Source organism: Lagenorhynchus albirostris, chromosome 7, assembly GCF_949774975.1.
Source record: "Lagenorhynchus albirostris chromosome 7, mLagAlb1.1, whole genome shotgun sequence".
Taxonomy (NCBI): domain Eukaryota; kingdom Metazoa; phylum Chordata; class Mammalia; order Artiodactyla; family Delphinidae; genus Lagenorhynchus; species Lagenorhynchus albirostris.
Window position 1 is genome coordinate 20,130,280 of NC_083101.1, and position 20,165 is coordinate 20,150,444.

The 20,165-nt window shown below is 53.1% G+C and overlaps 1 protein-coding gene across 12 annotated transcripts in view; it reads right to left on the reverse strand.

Moving 5' to 3' along the window:
* Positions 1–20,165, reverse strand: part of ZNF618 (zinc finger protein 618) — a 184,391-nt gene that overhangs the window by 55,438 nt on the left and 108,788 nt on the right. For all 12 annotated transcript variants that reach the window (XM_060154543.1, XM_060154542.1, XM_060154541.1 and 9 more), the window contains exon 3: positions 10,817–11,076. In XM_060154543.1, the coding sequence (XP_060010526.1) occupies positions 10,817–11,076 (260 nt within the window). The remainder of the gene's footprint in view (positions 1–10,816; positions 11,077–20,165) is intronic.

Sequence of the window (20,165 nt, forward strand, 5' to 3'; positions counted from 1 at the left end):
CAACCCACGCTTCAACGGTTTCTGCTAATTCTTCTCCTTCAACCGATCGGGAATTTATTGAGCGTCTTCACATGCCCGGCACCAAGGCCCCAACCATAAGCAAGACGCGATCGCTGCCCTCCGTCTGATGGGAAGCAGACAGCCCACCAGGCGAGAGGACGTGCAGAGTGGCTGTGCTACGACGGCCAAGTGCAGGACCTGGTGGGCACAGTGCGGGACCCTGACACGGCTATAGCAAGGGGCCGCAGTCAGGGGCCTTGAGCAGGAGAAGGGAAAGACGGGGGGACGTGTAGGGGCAGGCAGCCCAGGGAAGGGGGAGTCTCTCCCCAAAGGACCGAGGCCACAGTCTGCGATGGGGAAGACTTGTTTAGACTTGATGCACTTCTGATGAGGTCTCTAAGCCCCAGCTCTACCCCTCTCTGCCACTAGACCTGGGCCTCAGTTTCTCCAACTGCCCTCAGTACCCAAGGTCTTTCCTCAAATCATGCAGTAAGTGTAGGCTGATGCACAGAGCCTGCAGGCTGCGATGTCCCCGACTCACCCACCCAGTTGACACTGTTTATAAGCAGGTGTCCCACTGGCTTCTCCCTCAATCCACAGACAGCCAAGGGTACACGCAGCCTTGCTCACAGGCCTCAACCCATTCAGAGAATCACAGGGGCACAGTTCGCCAGCTTCGGGCCCTCTCCTGGCCCCAGGGCAGAGCAGACCCCTTGCTTGGCACAGAGTCTCAGGACAGAGCAGTGTGTGTTGGCAGGAGGGACACCTGAGTTCAAGGTCCTGCCTCTCCCCCCCTCACCCTAAGACCCCAGGCTGCAGGTGCTCTGTCTGCAGAAGGGGCTGGATGGGCAGGGAGGCTGGTGCGTGGGGAGAGTGCAACAGAGTGGCAGCCCCACAGCGCAGCTGTGTCAGCAAGCCTGGGTTCAAATCCCGGCTCACCACATACCAGCCTGGGGCCCTGGACAAGTCATGGAAACACCCACACCTCAGGCTTCCTCTCTGTAAAATGGACACAGTAAAATGCTACCCACCTCATTGGCGGGGTGGGGGGAGGAAGGGGGAGCGAGCAATAATATGAGCAGTAATACTGTGGCCACTAAGCACAGTTCCTAGTACAAGGCAAGCACTCGGTAAAGGAGAGCTGCTGTTACTGTCAGCTTTCCCCAAAGTGCGCTGGGACCCAGCTTCCTGAATGCATCCCAGGGAGAGGAGCCTGTGACCAAGCAAGGGGGAGGCGCGGCCCATCGGGGGAGGCACCATGCACGGGAGCTGCGCCCGCTGGGAGAGGTCCTGCAGTAACGGAACCCAGCGGACTGTTAACCCCAGGTCTCCCAACAAATTTGGCCACGGAACTCCTTGCTCCCCTTGGCTTGTTTCAGAGCTGCAGCCCATAGCAAGTGCTGCTGAAAAGGTCCCGACGTTCCCGGCTTCCAGATTCCTACGTGCTCTACCATCCCTCCAGCAGCACGTCTTCCCGGGCCCCGGGCAGGCTCAGATTTGCTGACCGGTGGCAGTGATGGGTGGAACAGGTGGCTCCCTGTGTCCCTGCAGAGGCTAGCAGGCCCTGGATACTCAGGGGTCTGCAGCTGACGGCTGCACCCAGCCACCCCCCCGCCCTCATGCTGGCCCCCGATCGGTCCTCCTGCCCTTCAGCCATCATGTACCAGATGCATATCTCAACGCTTGGGCCCTGAATACGGTTCGCACAGATTCACCGTGAGGGCTGCCTTCCGGCGCTCTTCCATCTGAACTAGTAAGAAATCAGAAAGAGCCCTTAAAGATGGGGCCCAGTGAGGAGGGCTCTGAGTCTAGGGCTGGCCAGTCTCCTGACCTCTCAGTGATTCAGTCTCCCCATCCATACACGAGAGGGTTGGACAAGACCACGCTGTCTACTTTTTCACTGAAGAGCTTGTGCTGGCGAAGGGGCAGCCACACTTCCCCAGGGGAGGCTGGGCTATGGCAGAACGGCAGCCACAGGCCCAGATCCCCCTGCAGTTTTATGCTTCCTCTGTCCTGATTCATAACATGGATGTAACATAAAGTTACCCATCCCGTGGTTATAACCTAACATTTCTCCCCGTAATCCTTCGAGCAAAATGACCCACCAGGGAGGATGTACCCCACGTGTGCTGTGGCCTTGTGTCCCCCTGCCCCACGGCCACTGTGTACCCCAGGCTGGTGCAGTGGGCGCTGGAGGGACCTCACCGACGGAGACTCTCCGCTCAGAAGGTCCCCCTCCCCGCTGCCTGACTCCCTGCCCCGCCTGCTTCTTCACTCCACCATGTTCCCGGCTACCCTCCTGTCCTTTGTCTCCATCTCTCCCAGCCTACTAAGTGCAGGCGCTGCAACTCATTTCACTTGCGCCTCTCCAACGTCTCTGCACTGGCTGGCCTCTGACCCCACTGCACCCCACTGCACGGTGCGGAAGCAGCAACTCGCCCACTTCACGCAGCCAGCTAGTGGGAGCGGGCTCTGGACTCGGGGGCTTCTCACGCATCGGCTCAGTTCATCTTCACAAATCCAGCACAGGAAGGTGATTATTATCCCCATTTTTCAGATGAGGGGGAACACATCGGGCCAGAGGTCACCTGATCTGTCCTGCTCCAGGGCCCATGTGTGTGACCACCACACAGTCAGCCCCCGGGAGGATGCCAAGAAGAAAGGGCGCCTGCTAACGGCTACCAGTTACCGAGTACACCCAGGTCTCATTTCCATCCTCCATCTTCCCAGAGCCCTCATGTGGTTGAGACAACTCAATGGCCACTTCAACCATGAACTTGAAAGTTCTAGGGGCCAGGTGGTCCAGGGCTGGGGCCACTCAGATAGTGGCTAGTGAGGAACTGGGCTCAAAGCTGGCCTTCAGGGATCCAGAGCCATCCTACTGCCACCATGCCAGGTTACCTCCGGATGCCAAGGAACCCCCTTCAGTCATGGGGCTCCCCCTAACACTGCAGGGCAGCAGAACCCCCTACCAGGTCTGGTACCACCACAGGACCCCCAGAGCACCCTATCAAGAGCCTTGGGAGAGACTGCCTGGGATGGATGGCAGGACACGTCAGCACACAGACACAAGCCTTTTCCTCTCCCCCATCCCGTTGTCACTAGTGACACAACAAGAATCCACAGGCACTGATGAAGAGCATCTGTCTAGCATTTTCTGTAACCACCTGGTAGAGAGCCTGGCTTGAGCTCCCTTCCCAAGAGCACTGGACAGACCAAGTGAGGCCAGGTGAGAGCAGGTGGGTGGAGGTCCCGAAGCCACTGGAGGGAGAAGTGGCAAGACGGAGGTAGAAGAGGAATGTGGGCGGCATGCCTGAACTCTATCACTGGCACCCAGAGAGCTCCAGATCAGCTCCACCACCTTTCAGGATACACAAAATGCAACAAGGCAGAAATCCAGAGCAGGTGAAGGAGAGAAGAAAAACACAAGGTGGGGGGACGGACACATGGCTCCTCACAACAGGCAGTCCCACATTTAGCTCAAAGAGTCTCGGGAGCCGCTGTTCACAGATCACATGCTCAGGAGCACCCTGCCCCCTTGGTCCTAAGCAGCAGCAGAGCTGGCCCAAGCACAGCCTGCTGGGGGACAGGGGGCCTGGAGAGGTTAAGTCGTGGACAAGTAAGTTTCCTGAGGCTCTCTGGGGCTGGGACTCAGACCAAATGTCCTCGGGACCACGGTCTTCCAAGTAGAGTACAAATCCCCTGGGGATGTATGAGCACAGGGAATTTTAAGAGAATCCATTCCCAATGCATTTCTTCCTAAAACCAATGGGCCAGAGAACGTGGAGGGCAGGGAGGCCCCACTCAGCTGGTTCTCCTCACCGTCACCCTTCTCCACACGACAAACACAATGGTCCTTTCACCCACCCCAATCCCACCGTGGTGCTGTCCAAGGGGGATGTACATCTCAAGGCTCCAGGCAAAGAGATGCTGTGTTGGACTTAGAAAGTGGGTGGATCTAATGACTGGGAATAATTTCTTTTGTAAATTGGGTGATTTCTAATTCTTTGTTTTCAACAAAATTGAAGAAGAATCTAATGGAGTTGTCAGCGAAGAGACCACTGAAAATAATATCTGACGATAGACCCCTGTGTGATTTCTGGCGTACAAACTGGAAGGTGTTCAAAGAATTGAGTGACACTGATAAAACAAGACTGCCTCCACCCCTGGCTCCTTATTTATGTGATCAAGCCTTCTAAGCACTTACACTTAAGAAAATGGAGGGCTTCCCTGGTGGCACAGTGGTTTAAGAATCCGCCTACCAATGCAGGGGACACGGGTTCGAGCCCTGGTCCGGGAAGATCCCACACGCCGCGGAGCAACTAAGCCCGTGTGCCACAACTACTGAGCCTGCACTCTAGAGCCCGCGAGCCACCACTACTGAGCCTGCGTGCCACAACTACTGAAGCCCATGCGCCTAGAGCCCGTGCTCCGCAACAAGAGAAGCCACTGCAGTGGGAAGCCCGCACACCACAACGAAGAGTAGTCCCTGCCCGCGTGCAGCAATGAAGACCCAACGCAGCCAAAAATAAATAAATTAAATAAATATATTGGAAAAAAGAAAAGAAAGTGGAAAAAAAGGAATTAAACGAATGCTGAATCTTGTCTCACTCAACAATAAGAAGAAATATTAATTCACAGAAACGTGAGCCAATTGAAGAAGAAATAAAGGCTCATCTATTTCATTAAGAGGTGCATTTTCAGTAATTTTTTACTTTTATGTTTGCTATTTATCTAAATTTGTTTTTGACAAAGTGTATGCTAAGAGCAACTCCATCAGGAAAAACAAACGTTTTAAAATGTAGAGCTTTCTGATCCCAACGTAGTTTTTAGAAATTTCTATTTCAACTTACGTACATCTTGTTGTGGGAGATGAGTGTGAAACAGTGATCAATAAAAGACTCGCAAGCATAAAAAATACATTACATTAGGATAAAATCCTGTGAGGGAAGTGGGCTGGAAATATGAGTTCAAGGAGAAAAAGGAAAGATGTATAACTTCTGACTGTTCAAGATGAGCCTGTTCATACGGTTTTTAAAAGGATGATGGTGGATATCAAAAGTGGTGGGGTTTGGATTCCCTTGGATACACTTAAAAGAGTGGTTCAGAGTTTTATTTCCAAAATGCCACATTTTAAAAAAAACAATACAACACGTCAGAAATTATATCCTTTGTAATTACTCCAACTTTGGATGAAAACGTTAGACGTCAACTCAAAAATGTGAAAGAGAATATAGTTTCTCAAAATTCTTTTAGGAGATATTGAAGAAAAGAAGTTTGAAGCCATTGGCCTTTCAGCTTCCTATCATTCCAGAGGTAACCCCGGATGTGTCAACGTCCAAGGCTTTGGCTAATACCACTGGTATCTGTTTTGCATTTTCTGTCCCCCTCAAAACCACTTTTATACCTATGACTTCAGTCTGACCTCAACAATCCTACTGGAAAGACAGGCAGACTTTATTACACCCACTGATCAGGGAAGACAGTATGGCTCAGAGAGGTCAAGGGAGCCTTAACATCCTGAGCCCCACAGCGGGGCAGACCCCAGGTCTTTTGGTTACAGTCCAGGGGCCCTTTCCCACGGAGACCCTCCAATCAGGAACCCCATCCCACCCTGGACCACCAGATGGAGAGTCAGCAGCTGGGGTAAGACGCACCTGAGAGGGAGGCCAGAACCCTCCTTTCTGAGCGGCTGCGGCAAACAGCTGAGCGTAGGCTCTGGCAGGCTCAGGCCCGAAGCCCTGCCAACACCCACTGAAACAGGAAACTATCAGCTGGCACTACAAAGCGGGACCTGGCACCTTCGCTGCCTGGGTTTATAAGAGACCGAAACCCATGTGTCTGTGTCTGAATGGCTGGCTGCTCTTCTGTTGCTCCTTCCAGAGCTGTGGCCAAGGCCCCGCCTCCTCTTTCCCTGCCCCTCCTCCCTGGGCAGCCCTGTGTGTGTGAAAACACCACCACCCCTGGTGCCCAAAGCTCGCTGCCTAGAAACATCCTTGCAGGATCCAGGCTCCCAGCTGACTGACTCTCCCTCCTGTACCTGGTCGTGACCCTCCTCTGCTCACCCATCTCCAGGACAGGAACTCACTCCCTCACAGGCCTGTAATCAGTTACCAAACACTTCCCATAATCACAGAGTCCTCCCTTTCATGAGCTGAAATCACCTCCTGGTGACTTTCCTGTATTGGTTGGGGCTACTTGGAATGTGTCTGCCCGGTCCCGTCCCACCAAAATGCTCTAAGTCGTGAATACCTAGACCCCATCATCTCTTCTGCACCATTCTTCCAGGAAATGCTCCATGGGCTGGATGCTTTTTGGTGTAAACCCAGCTCGCCTTGTCTTCATCATCTAGGACAAGGTTGACGAGCAGGTGTCTACTTCAGATTTTTCAATTCTAGCTGACTGGCAGTGACTTCCTAGTATACTGTGTTGAGAAGGATTCTGAGGTACACTGTTGGGACAGTGTGCAGTGATCAGTTAGGGATGCCTTTCACTTCTGGTTTTATCCAACAAAGTTGTCACAGTCAGTATTGTCTCTGCTCTTCTTGCTAAGAAAGGAGAGAGATACCCTTTTCTCAGTCTCTCTAGACTGAGAGATACCCTTTTCAGCACAAAGAATTTCTGGGCAGCAGAAAAGTAGCAGCAACTACGGCAAGCTTGGCAGCCAGCCTCCTGGGCACTGATGCCCCTCCCGGCTCTACAAGTCTGAGAAGCGGCCAAATGCCATCCATGTGTCCAGACCCAAAGCTCCTCCATGGGAAGTGCCTCAGATAATGTTTGTGTCACTAGGAACACTGTTTGTCTGATGGCTGTTAAAGGGCCAGTGAGGACTTCAGGGTGGGAACAGGCGGATGGAGCTCAGAGAAAAGGCAAGCGGGAGGTTCCCTCATGGCACAGCACTGGGTGACCGAACAGGAACACTATTGTATTCAGCAACAGAGCCCGGCCACAGCCCTGCGCACCCCTGCCAAGTGCCCTGGGAACATGTTCACTGCACGGCGCCCAGCCACCAGGGCACAGAAGCACACTGTGGCATAAGCTCATTTAAAGGGATGGCTCTAACCAGCATTCTGTCCCGGCCAGAGCCCTGGGAATGCTTTCCTTCCTTGTTTTACTTCCAGGAGCAGGTGGGAGGTGGGTGCTGTGAGGTGGAGTGGCAAATCTCTTCCATTTCCTAGGCCTTTGTTTGTCCCTCTATAAAATAAGGGGGTCTGAGTGCCGCATCTATAGCATGCGGAGCTCCTCTGCCCACTTCCATATCCATGACAGACATCAATAATCAATCCTGACACCCTTTAGAATCTTCAACACAGAACTCCTAATAGCCAGCAGCAATTGCTCGGATGTGGCCCATAAGATAATATCTACTTGCCTTTTTGAGATGAGATGAGTTCAGAATGTTCAATTCTAACACTGATTTTTTTTTAAAAAGTTGCCTTTCTTTCCTGCTACTAAAAGGCCAAGCCAGATTCCTCTGAGCCTGACCCTTGGCAGAAGAGACTACACCCTCAAGGAGGCCTGCCTTGATGGATGTGAGGCGCCATCATGACCAGCAGGGGGTGCCCTGGCCCTGCTTTGGTACCGGCTCCAAAATGGTGGCTCCGCTTCTAACTGTGGTTCTTACACCTTTTCCACAGAAGTCTTCCGAAAGCAGGTTACTCAGAAATTGCATAACATCCTCAACGTCCCTGGATTCTAGGGGGGCAGTACTAGAAGAAGCTCAGGGGAGAAAACCGAGAACCAACTAGAAGCCATGTCTTCTGACACCTCAGCCAATGCCAACTTTCTTTTCTATCCTGCTTCTTCTCTACATCACACTGGCTTATTCTTCAGACCTGGGAAAAAAGCAGAAACTATTACTACTCTTTCCTCTCGAAGAGGTACTTTATACTATCAATACTAGTATTACTGCTAATAACAGCGAATTGTTTACTAAGTATAATGTTGAGTACTTTATACACATTATCCTATTGAATCCTCACCTAACCCCATGAATTTGCAATTGTGAGAACTGAGGCACAGAGAGGTCAAGCAGTTTGCCCAAGGTGCAACAGCCATTAAGTCAGGGAGCCCGGATCCACTCCCAGCCTGAGGAGCCGAGCTCATTCTCCTTGCACAACACTGTCCCCTTTGGTTCCCACACCTATGAGGTGGCCAGGACAGGGAGCATGTCTCCTTTAACAGAAGAGGACATTAAGGCACAGCAAGGCCAAGGAACCTATTGCTGAGTAGCAGCTGAGCTGGAAACCAGAGTCTGCGGCTGGCATGAGGCCCTGGGGCCTCTCACTGTGCAGGGAGTTGGCCCAGGGAGGACTCCCAGCATTTCCATGCATGGCCACTCCAGGCTTTCCCCACTGAATCCTGACTGCTGGCCCCGCCTCAAGGTTCAGATTCAACTACCCTTCACTGGGCATCTCCCAGTGAAGGGCATAAATAACTCCTGGGTCCAGTGAGTCTTAAAGTGAGCAGGGTAGGTCCTCTCCTCAGTTAACTAACACATGTATGAGTGGCTAACACAGTCCTAGGCCTTGGGGAGTGAACACTGGTGGAGGGAGGTCAGACGCAGGCCCCAGAAAAGACTCTTCTTTCATTCGACACTGGGCTAAGTCACTCATGCTCTTCAGCAAATATTTCTGGTTCATCCCCCCTTCTGTCACATGGGAAATGGCATTTCCCCACCTCCCTGGGGTTGGGCGGGGCCACCTGACTAACCTGGCCAATGACTGTGAAGGGAATTAACACATCTCACTGTGGATCGCAGCTGGCACATGAGTGCCTCCGGAGCTCTTGCCCTCTGTCACTTGGCTGCCAGCATTCCAGACAATGGCTGCTTTAAGCCTGGGTCCAGAACAGAGCAGCGCCCCCAACTGGCCCACAGTGGACATGTAGTGGGACTAAGAAATAAATGAACCTTTGTGGTTCTGAGCTACCAAGATCTCATTACTTTTTAGGGTCTTTTGTTACTGTGGCATAACCTAGCCCCATTCTGACAGCTATAGCAGCAATGACAACACTGCTTCCTAGAAACTAGTACCTTGCTAGGAATTGTGTGGTGGGAGTAGGGAGCACAGACACAGATCAGACAGGTCCTAGAGCTCTAATCTCCAGGAGCTGCCCATCTTGTAGCAGAGCCAGGTGCCGACAGGGCCCCTCTAATCTCAAGTGGATAGTGGGAAGTGCCCCCTGAGGGGCAGGGCAGAAACAGACCACTTCTGACCAGAAGAGATCAAGGAAGGCTTCTGGGAGGAGGGGGCACCGGAGCTAGTCTTGTAAACTGGGTTGGATTTCGGCAAAGGCATTCCAGGGAGAGAGGACAGCAGGAGCAAAGGGTAGGAAATGCTGCAGAAGAGCAGACTGTGCTGGAATGAAAGGACTGGGAAGAAAGAAATAAGAAAGGGGGCTATGGGGCTCAGGTTATGGAGGACCTTGATGCTATGGCCTTGACCTTAGATACAGTGGGGAGTGACATGGTCAGTGTTTCATTTTTGTCAAGGTCCCTGGCAGCCAAAGTAGATGGCAGGTGAGGGCAGAAAGACACAGAAGCACAGCTGTTAGCAGGACGCCACAGTGACCCAGGTGGAGTGATGGTGGCCACAATCAGCCCAGGAACAGCTGGGAAAGGGAACTTGAGGCTGATCCCCAGCGGCTGGGAAGAAAAGGCAAGAGGTCTCGAGTCTAAACTTGGGGAAGCAGACACAGGGCAGCCTCCCCTGCCTGCCACACATGGGATGGGAGCCTGGAAGTCAGGAGGAGGTGGGCAGAGCTGCCCCACGAGGGACAGGCAGAGGGGAGCGAGACGGTCTTCTGAGCACAGGAATGCGGAGGAGGGCACAGATGGAAACAGAGACCTGGGAGCAGACTAGGCAAGGTCTCCGTGCCAGGCTGAGGCACGTGGACTGTATTTTACAGACCGGGGCTGCAAACTGGTGGTCCATGGAGTGACTCTCACCCACAGGTATGTTTTGCTTGGCAGATTTAAAAAGTCAAATTAGTCACCAACGTTTAAAGCCAAAAGAATTTACATTCAAATTCTCATTTCCGGCATGTGTTCTGTCCAGAGATCTGGCCACCCTGAGCCCGTCTCCCCACCTAGTTACCATACGTGAGGCGTGGGCTCTCCAGCTGGACCCAGGCCCTACCACCTACCACCTGCCTGTCTGGCTCATCTCCACGATGCTAAATAAACGTATCTTTCGGGCTTTGTGGGCCTTTGCGTTTGCAAACTGGCAGGAGTGCAGGCAGCCCCTAAGGGGTATCCCCTGGCTCACGCTGTAATGTAGCAGGGAGAGATGGTTTCTAAGAAGCTCGTTTCTACTGAGCTCCTCTGAGCCTGGCCCAGACCAGAAGAGGCGGGAGAAGGTGCCAGACTGCCACCCATCTGATCCTGACTGGACAACTGGTCTGAGCAGGACCCACACTGAAAGCTGCCCCCAGAGGCCCCCGGAGAAGCCCAGGAGGAAGAAATGCAGACGGGCATTTAGGACACCGAGTGATACAGGCTGTGCTGGACCCATCTGGGGTGTGGGAGCCCCATGGTGTGAGAGATTCGCCGGGCCTGCAGAAAGTTCCAGGCATCGGACTTGAGCAAAGTCTTAAAAGGACAGGTAGGGTTTTGCCACGTCAGGTGGGAAGACAAGAGCTCAGAGCAGAGCTGAGCAGGCAAAGGCGAGTGTCAGGAGCTGAGGCCCTTCCCTGAGGGCAGCCACAGAAGGCTCTCGCAGCCGGGGAGGGACAGGGATCCCAGGCCTCCCGCCCTAGCACTCCGGCTCCACGTTCCCACCCTGGCCCCAGCCCGACCCTGCGGACGGGCGCTCACCCAGGGTCTGCTGGTTGCGGACACCGCCAATCACCACGCAGATCTCGGCAGGCACGTCGCCGGTCCCATCCTTGCTCACCCCCTTCTTCTCCTCCTTGGCCTCGCCCTGCCAGATCACCTCCTGGATGTAATCGTCGGGCAGCTCCGTCTTGACCTTCACCTCCGTCATCGTTCCCTGCTCGGCGCTCAGCGAGGCCTCGGCCGGCACAGGCTCTGGCCCCTCCACCTTGGTGCTCTTCTGGTTGCGCTTCAAGCGCTCCCTGGGAAAGAAGACAGTCTGCTCAGTGTGGACCCCAGACTCGCCCCAGACCTACCTGGGCGCGCCCCAGCCAAGGGGGGGGTTGCAAAATTTTTAGCTATAGACCCACCTCTCACGGGACCCTCACCGTAAAGCACAGGTTCCCACCGCTGCCCCTGAGGGTCCTCCAGGGAACCCTGGGGCTCCAAGGAACACAGTTTGAAAATCACTGGACTAGGATGGCTCACACTGCACCCATTTTGCAGATGGAAAAGCTGGGGTCTAAATGTGACCAGTAACTCTTGTAACTGGAGTTACAGGAGACCTGCAAGCAAAGCTCTGGCTGGTTGAAATGAGTTCTTCTCAAGCTTCAGCGTGACCGTAAATCAGCTGAGAATCTTGGTAAAGTGCAGATTTGGTGCAGCAGGTCTGCGGCTTGGCCTGAGATTCTGCATTTCTAACAAGCACCCAGTGGAGACAGGCGCTGCTAGTCCTTAATGGCGGTTTGAGCAGCAGGGGTTTCAGTGGCTTGATGTATGCAGAGCACGTGGTCCCCTTCCCTTTGCTCCTTGGCGGAAGGGCTGCAGAGCTCACCCTGCTTTACACTAGGGAACATGCAGGCCAAAAGGCTCACTGAGGGGGAGGCCGCGGAGCCAACACTTGGCCCCCCCACAATGCGGCCTCTAGGTGGCTCTTCAAATAGGAGAAACATCCTCAAGTTAATAGGCTCAATATCGAGGGTGGGCCCTGAGGCCTAGAGCAGGGCTGTGACCTGCCCAGGGCCACACACAAGATTGGTGGCAGGCCGAGGCACGAAGCCAGGTCCCGGCCATCCACTCCTGAACTGTTCTCCTTTCAGTGAGACTCTCTGTGTTATGAGAGCCCCCTCATCCTTCCGGCAGTGGTGGGGAAGCTGAGGCATGCACAAGCTGGGGAATCAGGTCACGTTCCAGGCCTGGGGATGCTGCCCTGGCCATGCCCAGCCCTCTCCAGTGCTCCAGAGAAGCAGCTGGACCGTGAACTTCAAGGCCCAGGCTCAGGCAAGGCTGGCTAGCATACCAACTGGAGCTTAGCGGAGGTGCCCGGGCTGGGAGGCAGGACCCGGGATCTCATCCTGGATCAGCAGTGGGCTTGCTCTGTGACTCTGGACAAGACCCTTCCCCTCTCTGGGCTTCCAGCTCCATCTACCACAAGAACATGGGTTTTATCATGTCCACTGTCCCGCCCAGCTCTCAACTTTCTCCCAGGTTGGGGAACTGAGCAGAGAGAGAGAAGGAAGGCTCCAGCTGAGGACGAGGGGGCAGAGAAAGGCCACTGGGGTGGTCCTATGACTGCACTGTGTCTCCCCACCCCTGCTTCACACCCAACTCGACTGTATCTGGAGATAGGGCCTTCAGGACGTAATTAAGATTAAATACAATCAGAACAGTAGGGCCCTTATCTGATAGGACTGTGGCCTTAGAAGAAGGAGAGAGATCTCTTTCCCCGCTATTTCTCTACCATGTGAGGACACAGAGAGGAGGCTGTCTGCAAACCATGAAGAGGGAGCAGAGGCTGCCTGATGGCCTGGCGGGAAGGAGATGCGAGGAACTGAGATGGAAAGAGCACTGGGTTGTGAATTTGGATCATCCCAGAGCCGAATCTCAGAACTGCCACTCTCTCAAGTTGTGGGTTCCTGCAAAAGTGACTTCAGCCCCGAGCCTCAGTCTTCACACCCATTCGATGGGGATAAACACGGCACCTACCCCACAGCACTGTGATGCAGACACAAGGCAATGTGTGCAAGGGACCTAGAACGCTGGCCCCAGTGGAGACGTTCTGGGGTACCTATCGTCTATATGGCGGGCAGGGGAAAGAAGTGTTCAGAGAATGAGAGAACGCAGGGGAAGAGTCTTACACGCGTAGATTTTAGTGCAGGGGCTGTGGAAGCAAATCAGTGGGGTTTAAAGCGCAGCACTGTCATGCCAGCTTGGAACCCTGAGTGGGCCCTGACCCTCTCTGAGCCTGTTTCCGCACCCGTGAGGCAGGGAGCCCCACACTAACTCAAAGGGCCTCGTGAGGACCAACTGCAAAAATGTACAACCAGGACACTGTCTAGAGTGACTCCTAGAGTGGAGATGCTAGTGCTGAGGGAAACTGGTGATAGAAGTTGCTGAAATCCCTCCCTATTCCCTAGCTGAGACCACGTGGGTGCTACAACTTGCCAGTCCTGCCCACCCTGAGGCTCGCTGAGCACAGAGAAAGAACTCAGGGACCCTGTCCAACCCTCCATGCCAGCCTGGCAAGAACACAGCCCACGGGTCCTAGGGGCTGCTGGACAGGCAGGCAGCTGAGGACTCTCCCTGGCTTGGGCCTGGCTGGTCCCGACCCCGGCTGCACATGGGGCTAAGCCCTAAGTTCAGGGCAGATGGGCTTCCCAGGGCCCGCAGAGAGGCCCACCAGAGCGGAGGTGTCCCACCTGTCAGTGTTCCCCACAGCTGACGTCACAGGATGGGAAGGACATAGAACAGCTCCCTGCCCAGAACGCCCTCCCCCCAGGGCCTGTGAGCGCTTGACCATCCTGTCTTAACAGACCTAGTGTCCCTTCCTGCCCTCAAGGACCTCATTAGCGTCTGCCATCCTGGTGGGAGCGGGGAGCTGTTGGAGTCTGACAGGTTGGGTGTCCACAAACCCCGCAACCTCTGGCCAGAGATTCCCCTCTCTGAGTCTGTTTCCCTGTCTGCTAAAGGGGGACTGTGCTCCTTGCCAGAGAGCTGTACAGAGTGGATCTCCTTGGATGACAGCTGCCATTATGATGACACTGGTCCATGATGACATACGTGCCTCTGGGAAGCCTTCCCTGCTTGCTCGAGATGGCGTTAGACCCCGTCTCTGAATGCCCCGTCTGCCTTGCACAGGTGACTCTCACACAGGTGACTCTCACACCCTCTTGCCCACAAGCACAGTGGCACACAACCACCCACTCTCTTACAGGTGACACCCCTGAACCCTTGCTGCACTGAGAACACGGGGACTTCTCCTCCCCCGGCTTCACACTTTAGATTACAAGCCCAAGTGTTGCTTTTCTCGGATGCTTTACGTTTAATTAGGCCTCCTAATAACAATGGAATTGCAGAAGCACTTATATCACTGTGAATTAGTGCTGCAGCTCCTTCTAACTTCTTTAAGAAAATATTTTTTCATGTATCATTTTTTAAAATAGAGCTCATTATTTTAATTATATCCATTTAAATGTACAGTAGAGCCCATGGATATTCTCAGCACGAATCATTAGGTATATTAGTGAAAAAGCACTTGGAATCTATCTACATGCTGACACTCCATAATCTATTCTATTTGTGTCACTGTAAAATAGATTTATATATAGATAACTACAAAATAGTTGCTTAAGATATGCTATGAATTTTATATTTAACCCGAGTCATGCTTCAACGTAAAATCCAATGTCAGGCACTAAAAGGATATTTCTCAGTAAGCACACGATGTCTGTGGTCACTGGTTACTGCTCATCCCAGAATGCCAGGAGAGAAGTCAGACCAAGTGGGTCCCTGCCCAAGGAACTCCCTAACAGCCCTGGCCTTTCACTAAGGCAATGGTTCTCAAAGTGTTTTCCTTAAAGGCCTAGGGGTTCCAGAGCAAGGGCCCAGAAGCACCCATGAGGCCTGGATAACAGGGTGGTGGTGACTAGACCTCCAAGAACCCCTACTTTCCCATCTTTGATATCTACAGCTTTGCTTTTAATGGGTGGTAAATGGCGGCTCCCCTGAAAGACGGGCCTACGACCTAATCCCCAGAACCTGTGAATGCAAACTCATTTGAAAAAAGGCGCTTTGTAGGTGTAATTCACTTAAGGATCTTGAGAGGAGATCATTCTAGATTATCTGGGTGGGCCCTGTACGCAATGACGAGTGTCCTCATAAGAGACGTGGGAGATTTACAGACAGAAGAGGGAACAATACAGAGAAGAGGAGGCAGCACGACCACAGATTGGAGACACGCGGCTCTACAAGCCAAGGAATGCTGCAGCCACCATACCGAAGAGGCAAAGCGCAGATCTCCCCGGAGCCTCCAGACGGCGTGTGACCCTGGCCCAAGACCTTGATTTCAGACTTCAGGCCTCCAGAACTGGGAGATCAAATTTCTTTTGTTTTAAGCTATCTAGTTTGTGGTAATTTGTTACACCAGCCACAGGAAACTAATACACTAGGCGTGACTAAATTGGAAGAAATACCTCCGAAGCAGTTAACTTTTGCAAACCACTGACCTCCACCACCCTCAAAGTTTTCTTTTGCTTCGTTCTTACTCATCCCCGGGACTGAATCTGATATGGCCAGTCCAATGTGCCCGCAGAGCCTGCCTGGGGGAAGTTTCAGAAGCAAATCTCTTCCTCTGGGTCTTACCAGATGGTTCGGTGCTTATACTCACCCCGTCACATCTGACACTCACAAGCACCCTGTGGCCAGATGGGGAACCAGAACAGAGGACAGGGCCCGTGTCTGTTCCGTCCCCATCCACATCCAGCCCTAGCCTGGGCCCTGCGGCACAGTATGAACTCAATCAACACGGAGAATGAATGGCATGCCCAAGGGCGCAAGACTTCCAGCCAGGAGCTTGTCTGAACAACTCTTGTGACTCCCATCCTGGGGCCGTTCCCACTGAGCCCTGCAGCCCAAGATAACGCAACCAAACAACTTCTCAGTGGATTGGGGGCTCAAAGACAAATTCCACTTCTGGCCATGTTGACGGAAGAGTCCCAGTGATGCCCGGTGCCTGGGAGTCAGACAACGTTCTCTGAGTACAGTTTCTACATCATCCCACCGAAAATGCTAATGCTTCAAGTTCTACCAAGTCACAGTAGTAATGAGACGTCCTCAGCACACTGGACTTCGGTCCCACCCTTGCTTGATTCTGTTTTCCCATCTGACGACAAGTGAGCTAGAGTCTGAGATGTCGAAGGCTCTGGTGGAGGCCAGACCTCTACCCCAAAAGAGTGCATGTCTCCTTGCACAGGATGGGGAGCAGGGCATCTGTCTGTGCTCCAAGACTCAGCCTGAGGGCCACTCCACCTCCCCCAAAGGCCACTGCTTCTTTACTCTAGTATTTTAGCCACCTGAAACAATGTTAAGGTCGGGGGGAATCTCTAATCACAGTGTGTAAGCAATGACTTGGTTAAGTCCCTCTAGAATAAAACCTCATTAAAAGACTCCAAGCAGGGCTTCCCTGGTGGCGCAGTGGTTGCGAGTCCGCCTGCCGATGCAGGGGACACAGGTTCGTGCCCCGGTCCGGGAAGATCCCACATGCTGCGAAGCGGCCGGGCCCGTGAGCCATGGCTGCTGAGCCTGCGCGTCCGGAGCCTGTGCTCCGCGACGGTAGAGGCCACAACAGTGAGAGACCCGCATATCGCAAAAAAAAAAAAAAAGACTCCTAGCATTACGAATGAGGGTTAACTGCCCTCAAGGTGAGCTTAAATACACTCTTCATGAATGCATGGATACATGGGGTGTTAAATGAATGAACACACATCCAGCCATGATTTCAGGGGCTGTGTTTACCCTGCTGCAGAGGCTGACCACTGACCTAGGCCTCCAGCTCTATCCAGCTGCCCACCTACCGATGATCTGAGTACAAATGATTATCATTCGTAGATGTTGGCAGGCTCCTCCTTGGCAATGCTTTCTAGGTCCAATGAGGTTTTTGCCTCCCCCATTCCACCAGAGCCGTTCTTTCCAAGGCCTCCTGGGACCTCCATTCTCCTAGATCCAACAGTCCCTTCTGGGTCCTCATTGAGTTCGTCCTCTATCAGCAGCCTCTAACGAGCTCCCCTCTCTCCTCCTCCAACCCTTTCCTCACTAAGCTCTGGGCCTGCCCGGTGGGCCTCCCACCTTCCAGCCACTCTTCACCAACCCAACCCTTATATGTCAACCTGCTCTAAGGATCAGTTCTAGAGCCTCTTTTTTTTTTTTTTTTTGCAGTACGTGGGCCTCTCACTGTCGTGGCCTCTCCTGTTGCGGAGCACAGGCTCCGGATGCGCAGGCTCAGCGGCCATGGCTCACGGGCCCAGTCGCTCCGTGGCACGTGGGATCTTCCCGGACCGGGGCACGAACCCGTGTCCCCTGCATCGGCAGGCGGACTCTCAACCACTGCGCCACCAGGGAAGCCCGAGCCTCTTCTATTTTTATCCATACTCACTTCCTACATGATCTCCCCTAGATTCATGCTTTTAAATATTAACTATGTGATGATAAATCCCAAATCATACCTCCAACCTGGACCTCCCCCCCACCCCCGAGCTCCAGACCCGCATGACAACTACCCACTTCCGCCTGGACGTCTAACACGCACCCATATTTACAGGTCCAAACTGAACTGCGGCTACGCCCCTTCCCCCAAGTCAAGAAAACAATTCTTCTGACTCCAATCCCAGTGCTCTTCCCGCTAAATCCCACAGCTTAAGACACGGTCATGAGATAGCGGCAGTCTTCTCCACTTCGGTTAGTATAATTCCGCCCCTCCAGCTCCTCAGACCCAGACTCTGGGAATCATCCTTGTCTCTTCCCTCTCACTCTCTCCGAAGCAACATATCAGCAAATCCTATCAACCCCAGCTTCAAAATATGCCCAGAACCTGACCACTCCTTACCACCCCACGGCCACCACTCTCGTCCAAGCCGCCTTCCCCTCTCTCCTGTCTTGCTGTAGCATTCTCACGGCCCGTCTCCCTGGTCCTATCCTGGCCCAACGCCCCAAAACTGACGTTCGACACAGCAGCCAGAGCCTTCCTATTCAGCTAGCTCGTGTCACTCCTCAGCCCAGCACTCATCTAGGGCTCCGTGTCTCACTCAGCGCAGCAGCAGAGTCCTCGCCCCCGCCCGCAGGGCCGTCTGTGACACGCCCCACACGCCCGCGGACCGCATCTGCTCACACCGCCCCTCTCGTGCTTTCCTCGCTGGCCCCACCAGCCTGCTCGCTGTCCCGAGCACAAAGGCAAGCTCCCACCTCAGGCCTGAAATGCTCTGCCCTCCTCCCCAGATGTCCCCACAGCGAGTTCTCCACTCCCCCAGGTCTCTACTCAAACATCCCAGTGCCGGCAGAGAGATCCGTGGCCACCTGATCCCAAACGTCAGACGTCTCCGCTGCACCCCAGCTTCAATGCTCCACATCCCTTCCCGGCTTCACGCCTTCTGCTCAGCATCCACCCTCCATTCATGTAACATGCTTGTTACTCCTCGTCCGCTTCACTGTCTCCCCAAGTAGAATGACAGCTACAAGAGGACGGGGACTTTGTCTCCTCGGTTCACTGTCACACGCCAGCACCTACGGCGGCGCCTGGCATGGGGGAGGTGATCAATAAGCACCTGTCCACTGAAGGAGTCAAGAATGAGCCCTGCAAAGGTCAATGCCATTGTGGCCCTCGAGGCGTCTCCCTCTACCCACCCCCCAAAAGAACTGTCGGTGGGTGAACTGCTTCAGCTGGTCCCCAGGACTGAAGGCAGCAATGTCCCACACATCTGGCCCTCGGTACAACATGGGCTGAGGACGTTTCACAGGAGCCAACGTTCTGAATAAGTGAAGTTTATTCCTGAAGTGTCACGGTCTTCTCTCCATCCTTCCCAATGGAAATTTTCTTAAATGTAACACACTCTTCCTACTTTCTAAATTGCCAAAATGCAGCAGCCTTGGTAATGCTCTAACACCAACTCTTCTCTTCCTCCAGCTTTACTGAGATACTAGTGACATATAACATGTAAGTTCAAGGCGGACAAGGTGATGATCTGATATTACATGATGACCTCAACTCCTGAAGATGCAGGGTCACCATTATATCTTCCATTAGCAGATTCGGGCCCTCAGGCAGGCATGGGGTGTTGACACCCCGTCTCAGGGTGACAACTGCCTGGGAGCCTGCAGCCTCCACCAGTGGCTCTGGGAATGCCCCCTCTGCTTCTAACAGGTCCCAGATCCGAATCTGCCTGCCGATTCCATGTGGTTCTGGGAGACCTTCAGAGGTAAAGGCTCTACCCCACTGCTACCCCTGTGCCTAGCCCCTGGCTGATGTCAGCTAACGTCTGCTGAACGATACAAACCGAAAACGGCAGGTGCAAAAATGCCAGCATACAGGGCGGAAGAGATGCCGGTGGCAATGATGCCAAATAACAGGGTGAGTGAGGACAGGGCAGCTGTGACATACCAAGTGGCTAGGACGGGCCAGTCACAGTGCTGCTTCAGGCCCTATGCATGCACTGTCTCCCTGCTCTCCACAATGCCTTACACAGGAGGTAGTTTTGCTCTACAGATAAGAACACTGAGGATTGGAGAAACAGTGACTCATGGTCACACAGCTTTCTAGAGACAGAAGCAGGATTCAACCAAGTCTGCCTGACTCCAACCCCTGGGCTTTTTTAATCATTTGGATGATTTCTGTTTTTTCTCAAGAGAAGAGAAAATAATGAAAACACTTGTTGAATGAATGAACAAATAAATGACTAAATGACAGGAAGCTCCAAGAGATGGAGAACATGTGTATTCCCTTGTCTCCCACAGTATCCTTAGCATCTTGACCGAACAGGCACATGCTAGATGCTAAAAACAGGAACACGGAAATGCAAGAAAACAAAGCGATGGAGGGCTCCATCTCTGCCACAGAGAAAGGTGTTTGGGCTCCGTGTTCAGTGCTGACATTCAGCTCTCCTTGATGTGCCCCAGAAAGGCTGCTGTGCTCACACCTGTCCTTTGGATGTAAAGAGTCCTGTTTTTAGCCACAAGGACAGAAATCATCATGGGGACAAAGGTCGCAGTTTTACCACTAGCCTGGAAGGGCCAAAAGAGAGAAACTACAGCAAAACCCCAGTTTCCACAAACCCCAGTAACAAGGCAGCTGTATTTACGATTCCACCCGTGATTCAAATCTTTACGTCATCACCCACGCCTTAATAACCCTCAGAATGATCTACTTCCGGCAGGTAGCACTGATATATTTTAATAAACAGTCAAGTAGAAAAGATGAGATTAATAGATTAAAACTAATAACCTATTAAACAACTCTTAACAGTCTAGAAATTCAAAATAACCTGCAATGTATAAATATATCATTAGTTTGAGTTAATTCTTAGGC